General features: G+C 38.2%; 2 protein-coding genes across 4 annotated transcripts in view; both read right to left on the reverse strand.

The window, feature by feature from the left end:
- LOC116050940 (E3 ubiquitin-protein ligase TRIM39-like) overlaps nt 1–8317 on the reverse strand; it is a 36586-nt gene that overhangs the window by 20331 nt on the left and 7938 nt on the right. The gene's annotated exons all lie outside the window — the stretch shown is intronic.
- The window catches only part of LOC118492902 (E3 ubiquitin-protein ligase TRIM21-like), a 28500-nt gene continuing 21572 nt past the window's right edge, over nt 1390–8317 (reverse strand). The window contains exons 1-3 of one of the 3 annotated variants that reach the window (XM_036000571.1): nt 4271–4395; nt 2976–3310; nt 1390–2717 (exon numbers count right to left, since the gene is read on the reverse strand). In XM_036000571.1, the coding sequence (XP_035856464.1) occupies nt 1662–2717; nt 2976–3308 (1389 nt within the window). In that variant the 5' untranslated portion in view covers nt 3309–3310; nt 4271–4395 and the 3' untranslated portion in view covers nt 1390–1661. Of the gene's footprint in view, nt 3311–4270; nt 4397–8317 lie in introns of those variants that run through there. The other 2 variants (XM_031301160.2, XM_036000570.1) reach the window with 2 other exon arrangements.

The following is an 8317-nucleotide window of genomic DNA, read 5'->3' on the forward strand; positions in this document are numbered from 1 at the left end:
CGTTTTCTTGCCGTTATTGCCAAAGCCAGAGCCCTGTCCGTGTCTGCTGTGTCCGGGCGACACTGCACCACTCTCGGAGAAACCCACCATCGCTGAGCTCAGGATGAAAACGGTTTAAACTCACGGTGATAAAATCACATGTAATAACAATAATAAAGATCTTCTTTCTGACATCACATCTCCCTAAACACACGGCCTGCCTGTGTGGAGACCTGCCGCGGAGGATGTTCTCTCCTCAGCATCACAAACACCGTCAACTTTGCTCCGCTCAACAGCTTCCGGCTCTTTCAAAATAAGAGCAACAGTGTGGTTCCAGGAGTCAAAAATCACATTCACTTTCTCAGTAAGTCTTCCCGTCGACCATGCAACTTTGTGATTTTCTGGTCGAAATTTCAACATTTTGTTCTTTTTCTAGAATTTTCTATTCTATTTTTTTTGTCCATTTTAAATTATGTTTTTGTCAAATTTTTAACAAATTTTGTTGCTTTTTCCAATGTATTTTTTCACTTTTTTGTCACTTTTAACAAGTTTTTGTCACCTTTGACGATGTTTTTTTGGTCATTTTTCAGCATTTAAAAAAAAAAAATGTCAATTTTTCCAACGTTGTTTTGTCAGAGTTCTGATATAGAAAGTTTTTGTAAACAAGGACAACCATTGTGTTGTCCTCCCGCCCACTATGCAACTTTTTCTGTTGCTTTTCCCAATGTTTTTCTCACTTTTCTTCTGTTATTTTCTTATTTTTACGTTTCTGTAGTAATTTTTGTCACGTTTTTCTACGTTCTTTTATCAATTTTTTTTTCAAATGCTATAAAATTAAATAAAACACCCAAATTCAAAGAAAGTAGTGAACTGGTCATTTATTTTACTTGTGGAGAGCGTTGAAGGGAACCATCCACGTTATTATTTTGGATATTTTGGTTGACATCCAAACCCAAATTTCTGATATAGAAACTTTTAGAAAATGGGTCAAATTTGACACGAGGACAACAGGAGGGTTAATCATTATGTCTAATCACTATAAATTATCCATTTCATAATAAGTGAAAGGGAAAGGGAAAGTGGCTTACATTTAAAAGTAAAAGGTACAACTATTGTGGTAGAAAGAACAGAACCAGCAGTTTAAAGTGATATCAGAAGAACTGATTTAGGAATAACACCATTAACATTCTTGGTCTCAACAAACAGACTTTATTTCTGCAATTATGCCACAATAATTCAGACTTTTTCTTTCCTGTCTCATCATAGAGGAATATAAAAAATAATAACATCAGCCAATCAATTTACCTCTTAGATCCTAATTGTTCCATCAGATTTGCACTTTACCTTTAATTTTAGATATTTAAAATGAGAAACATTTAGTTTGAAACATCATGACACACGTTATGTGGAGGATATCTATTTAAACCTCTGTTAAACCCACAGACATTTATTATAACTTCCAGAAGAAATCAGTTTCTAAAGACACCAAATATGTCAAGATGAAGTTTGATTCAATTTGCAAAGAATTGCTGCACATTTAACCATATGATAATAAATGTAAAAAAGTGTAAATCAGTCACCACAGGAAACAGATTCTGTAGAAAATAAAATGTAAAATATATGAATATGTACATTTGTTCCCTTGATTTAAAATAAATTAATACCTGAAATGAGATCAGTGATTAGTTTACTCTGACAGGAGAGATGATCAGAGGGGCAGAGTTTTCACCATCATCATTCAAATAGGGACAGAAGAATGGGAAGAGTTTCTCAGTGAAGGAGCAGCCAGTAAAGGAGTAGATAAGAGCTGCAGCATCTACGTCATAAAAGGAGACCAGACCCTCCTCATAATCCACAAACACCCCCACCTTCTGAGGAGGAGACTTCAGAGAGAGAAGGACCCGAGGGCCAGCAGCAGCTTTGTACTCATTTCCATTTCTCAACAATATAGTCCAGTAACCTTTCTGAGGGTTCAGTGTGATTCGTCCCTTCCTGTTGATCGACTCTCTGGCCACTCCTAAAGTCCATTCAGTCTTTCCTTTAACTTGAACCTCAAAGTAATATCTGCCTGAAGAGAAACTTTGCTTTCCTAAAACAAATACACACTTAGAAAATCTCTCTGGGTTGTCTGGGAGATTCTTCCTCACATCACCAAGATTCACTTGTTTCCCATCATCAGACAGGATGAGTTCAGGATGTGCTGTATCAGGATCAAGAGTCACATCCACTGCATACTGCTGGACCCTCTTCAGCTCGGCTTCAAGCAGCTTCTTCATCTGTTTAACGAGTGTCTCCTCCAGCTGAACCACAGCTTTCACCACAGTCCCCTCATATGATGATGGACGGAGGCTGACCTCTGTCCAGTCCTTGGTGGGTGGAGGTTGTTGGATGTTTAGGGACTGGACACTCTGGAGAAGATGGAGGTGGTCTTCAGAGCGTAACACCTGCTCCACCTCAGTGCTCCTCTTCATCAGCTCAGAGATTTCCTGTTCCAGCTCTTTGATGAAAGCTTCGGCCTGTTTTTCTGTTGTTTTCTGCTTCTCTTTGATCGTGTTGATGAGCTCATTCAGGCCTCTCTCAACAGACTCCTTCAGAGAAGTGAAGACCTGAACACCTTCTGCTATCTCTCTGTCTGCATCTTCCTCACTGAGGTCGACTGAGTGTTTGATCTCCTGAATCTTCAGTCGTCTCTTCTGGATCATCTGCTGAATTTCAGCCTCTGTCTTCCCCAGCTCTGCCTTCTTTCCTTCATATTCTTCTTTCAGAGGAACAACATCATGCATCTTGTGGTCTAAAACAGAGCAGAGCATGCAGACACATGTCTGGTCGGTCTTACAGAACAGCTCCAGAGGTTTATTGTGCTTCGTACACATTGTGCCTTCCAGGTTCTCCACAGGGTCGATCAGCTGATGTCTTTTCAGGCCTGACATGGTCAGATGAGGCTCCAGGTGAGTCTCACAGTAGGAGACCAGACACACCAGGCAGGACTTCAGTGCCTTCAGTTTGGTTCCAGTGCAGACGTCACAGGGAACTTCTCCTGGTTTGGACACTTGTTGCTCTGAGCTGCTGCTGCTGGCTTTCTGTTGAGCTGACTGTCTGAACTGAGCAACCATCTCAGAGATGAAAGTGTTGACTCTTAAATCAGGTCTTGTGGTAAAACCCTCCTTACACAGGGGACACAGGTACTGGTCACTAGTATTCCAGTGTTCAGTGATGCAGTTTTTGCAGAAGTTGTGACCACATGGTGTGCTGACAGGATCAGTGAACACATCCAGACAGATGGAGCACAGAAACTGATCTTCAGATGACAGAATGTTCACAGCAGCCATATCTACACATGGTGTGAAAGAAAAGAAAACATTTTATTGAAATTACATTTTTAATTAAAGCAGCAAGCAGTGGTGAATGGGCCTTCCCACAATCGCGTCGGGGAAACTGACGGAGCGCTGGTCAACGTGGCTGTTCATTTCCAGGATGATCAGACACTGTGCTCATGAGTTAGACATTATTTTGCGTGGAGTGTGTGGCACTAAAAAATACTGTACATTGTATTTGTATTGTATTATTTTGTACCACTTCCTCTGGCCGCAATATGGCAATAGAGAACACACACTAATGAAACGTCATGTTGCTCTATACTTTGTGTAGACAACACCATGTAAATTTCATGTTAATCAGATGATCTGTGTCACATACAACTAACTTATAATAGATTCTACATCTTCATCTGTCCTATCGTGTCGTGCACTTTGGGTCCAGAATCCTTTTCCTGCCTCAGCACTCGGCCAGCTCTGACAGAAGTGTTTTAACTTGGACAGAGCTGTGCACAAACACGCCCATTAAAGTGGGGCGGCAAGCTGAAACACGCTACTCTGATCAAACAGCACAGAGTAAGTCCACATCCTGTTGTGTAGACCAGTTTTTATTAAAGAACAGCACTGCTAACAAAGCTCTGCTGACTGTACATTTCCTCCAGCTGCTTCACATTAAAAGCCTTCCACTGGTTCTCTGCTGGAAAACTTTTATTGTGAAACAGCCAGAGGAAGTAGAGAAAGTAGTGTGTAGGAGGCGATCAGTAACCAGTTCCTAAAGTCCTGAGAACTGACACAGAGAGACTGTTTAAAGCTGTTAAAGTGGGCTACTGTATAGTGGGCCTGCAGACAAACAGCCATAGTTATATTGTTACAAATTTCACAAGTAATTAAAAGAGTGGAACTTCCTTTGTGAGTAGAGCTGAAGTTTAGTGTTAATCCTGGTTGTTGAAAGTGTAAATCTGATCAGCTGTACTCACCAGTGTTTGGCAGAGACTCTGCTGTGTTGTTGAGAAAGACCTGATGAAGTCAGTTTGACTTTTCTTTCAGAGAGAAACAGAGTCTTGTCTCTACTGCAGCGTGGCTGACACTCTGACAAAGTTAACTTTCATTTCTGGAGTGACGTTGTATCTCTCCTCTTTCCAGTGTTGCTCCTCCTCTTACTGCAGCTCTGTTTGATTTGTTTCCTCCCTATTATTTACACAGTTATTGTGAAATACCAGGGTGTTGTCTGGTTAATATGGAGCAATAGTCATGCTATAACTAATAATTTATTAAGTCCTGAAACTTTAATGTGCCTCAGCTTTACTTCAACCAAAAGAGTTTAGTTTATAGATTATTGGACACAAAGAGAGAGAGATTACACAAATCTGCAACATGTCAATGATAACACAATAAAGTCCAACACTTGTTTCCATTGTGGATCTTGATGTAAAGACAACAAACTACCATCAGATCATACAACAATACAATACAATATGTATCATCAACAAGACAATCACTACATCCAGAAATAAAATATATTCTTACAAATTAACTATTGGCCTTTGCACACATGGAATATGTAACATTGGGGAGATTTTAAAAAAAATCATCAAAAAGGGAAGTTAATTCCTGTTTGCTCTCATATTGTATGCAAAGGTTTTATGGATATTCATTCATTCATCTGCAGAGTTTACATGAATAAAGATTGAAAATAAATGGAGAGACAGTTGTTTTTTTAACTTATGCCTTTGTAGCAGAATTATAGTATTTTATATAGTAAAAAAGTGATGTAGTGTGTAAGTTAAGACTGTTTTAGATATGTTACTTCTGTTAGGGTTAGGAAACATGCCGTTCAACCAGGAAACCGTAGCAACACGCTGCACACAGTGTTAAGATGGAACGAGCCCCTGGCTTCTCTGTTCAGTGTTTGGAGTTCCAGTCACTGCTCACTCAAGGCTGGTGTTCAACAGCTGGTTTATTTTACAGTTCTTATCTTACAATCACATAGTTACAGATTTATTTGACTTATTTCCCATTAACCATTTCACTACCACTATTCTAAAAAAAAACTGGAATAGCTAACAGTAATTAACCAAATCACTTTTTAGACAAATTATCACACATTAGCTGTGTTTGAAACCACTCCCCCATTCACTCACTCACTATTCCCTATATAGTGTTTATTAAATAGTGAAATATATCGGGAACGACCAAACCAGATTTCAGACACTACACTGAAAACACATCGTTGCATCAGTAGATGTGTTTGTGTGACGAAGTCGGGCGTACACAGCAACAAACCCAATCTGAAATACTTATAATACGTCCCTAAAACAAAGCGAGCACTCGACAGTAAAATGTTGTATTTGCTTTTTGGTGGTCAGCGTGGCAGCAGTACAGTAACTTTGTCTCATCATTCCTTTGTGTTGTGATCCATCTAGTGGTCGTTCTGTGTCACAACACCAGTTAGTGGTCTACATGGAGGCCTGTTGTTGCTGCTGCAGTGTAGCAGGGAGTCATGGAGACGTGCTCAGACATGAGGAAGGCTGTCAGCTCTCAAGAAATGTTCAGAGTTTAAATTAATACCCTGCACTTATCAATTATTGTTGTTGGACTCTTTCAGAGAGATTATACAGCATTTGTTGTCAGTATTGAAATGTGGCTTTAAACAATAATGTCAACTTACAACATAGAAAACTAAAGTTATTGTTATTGTCAGATGTTACCAACAAGAAGAAGCTCTGCAGAACAACTATAGATGAAAACAGGAAAAATGTCTTAGGTTATGGCTGTTTCAACATTTAATTGAACCACACTCCTATCTGTAATTAGATTTTAGATATTTATAATAGCATTTCTCCTAGTCAAAATTATATTCTAACTAGTCAGAATTGTAATTAAAGGTATCCACAATAACATTCTTACTTGTAGCAATTGTTTGTCAAGATATCTACAATTTTGATTTTACTAGTCAAAACTAAATTTAAATCCTTAAATTGTATAAGTGGCTGTTTTAACATTTAGTATCAAGACTGGATGTTTATTGCACATATCTGTATTTAATTCTTCCTAGTCAAAAAGAACTTTCTAGATATCTGCAATAGATTTTATTAGAATATGTCCACATCCTGTTGTGTAGACCAGTTTTTATTAACAGCACTGCTAACAAAGCTCTGCTTACTGTACATTTCCTCCAGCTGCTTCACATTAAAAGCCTCTGGTTATCTGGGGGAAAGCTTTTATTGTGAAACAGGAAATAGAGAAAGCAGTGTGTAGGACGCAATCAGGAAACAGTACCTAAATCCAGAATAAACTTTAGATATCTGCAATAGATTTCTGAGTAGGAAGAACTCCAATTTCAGATATCTATAATCAAGTTGTTACGAGTCATCATTTTAATTTCAGATATCATGAATGAAAAAAAGATGAATGAATAAATGAAACCTTTATTGCCCCGAGGGGAATTTGTTTTGCACTCAAGGGAGCCACATTAAACACTAAACATTAAGCACATACAACAGTAAACAGTAAATAACCATAAACAATAAAAACAATTAAAACCACACCAAGCATCTGACAACAATAAAATCTGGAAAACAGAGAAACAGAACATAAACAACGACAACATCAACAACGCAGCAATGGTGGGGACATGCAATCATCAATCCAATAACTAGAATGATTCCATGAATAATTAAATAAATAATCAATCAATCGTACACTGTGTCAAATGTCTATGTGCCTGTGTGTGATCTGTTCAATAACTGAATGCTCCTCGGCACAAATGATGTAATGGCACGTTTGGTTTTTGTTAGGGGCATTCGAAATCTACGTGCAGAGGGGAGGGGGGAGAACTCTGAGAAAAGTGGGTGGGATGGATCATCCAGTATCCTCAGGGCCAGATTGAGAGTATACTGTTCTGTGAGGTTGGAGATACTTTTAACATTGGTTCCAGTAATTTTCCTGCCCATTTTAGTTACCTTGTCCAGCATGTTCCTATTCTGGACAGAAACACCCCCCGCCCAGCACTGGATGGCGAAAGTCACCACACTCTGAATAAAAGTTAAATAAAACAATGTCAGAGTTGTTGTGTCTGCATTAAAACTACGAAGTTTCCTTAAAAAATATAGTCGTTGCTGTGCTTTCGAATACATTGCTAATGTGTTGGCCGACCAGGTGAGTTTGTAATCAATAATAGTGCCCAGATATTTATACTCCTCCACAGTCTCAATGACTGTCCCGTCAATAGTAACTGGTTGCAGTGGAGTGGGCCTTTTCCTAAAATCAATCGCCATTTCTTTTGTTTTTGAAATGTTCAAAATTAGTGCGTTATGATTGCACCATTCATGGAAGTGGTCAACCTCAGTCCTGTAGTCATGTTCATTATCTGTTAAAAAGCCAACTAGGGCAGCATCATCTGCAAAGATATCCACAAAACATTAGTGAATATCTAAATTAGCATATTTACCAGTCATAATGCCAACTGTGGTTATCCATAATTACATTTGTAGTCAAAATATACTTTAGATATTCAAAATGACATTTATGATATCTGAAATTAAAATGATGACTCGTAACAACTGAATTGTAGATGTCTGAAACAGGAGTTCTTCCTAGTAAGAATTCTATTGCAGTATTCTTGAATGTTGATCCTGGATCGGAAGCATTTAAATACAATCTGCAATAAATATCCAGTCTAGCTATTAAATGTTAAGACGAATTTCCACATAGTACCAGACATAAGGGAACAACATCAGAGGAGGAAGATCTTCAGATTGGTTTTAGCATTTAGAAAATGAAGTCAAAATGTTGAGAATTTTCAACATTGTCCTCAGCATTTAGACTTTATTCTTCATATTTCAACATTATTCTTGATATTTAGACCTTGTTCTCGAAATGGCATTTAGACTTTCATTCAAATTCTTTTTCAACATTTTGACAACATCTTAACAACAACTTCCATCTCTGATCTACTATTTTCCTATGCTTGGCACTAATACTGAAAGTTCATCTTCATTGTGGACATTATGAATGTTTTTGAA

The sequence above is a fragment of the Sander lucioperca genome, chromosome 4 (genome assembly GCF_008315115.2).
Source record: "Sander lucioperca isolate FBNREF2018 chromosome 4, SLUC_FBN_1.2, whole genome shotgun sequence".
NCBI classification, from domain to species: domain Eukaryota; kingdom Metazoa; phylum Chordata; class Actinopteri; order Perciformes; family Percidae; genus Sander; species Sander lucioperca.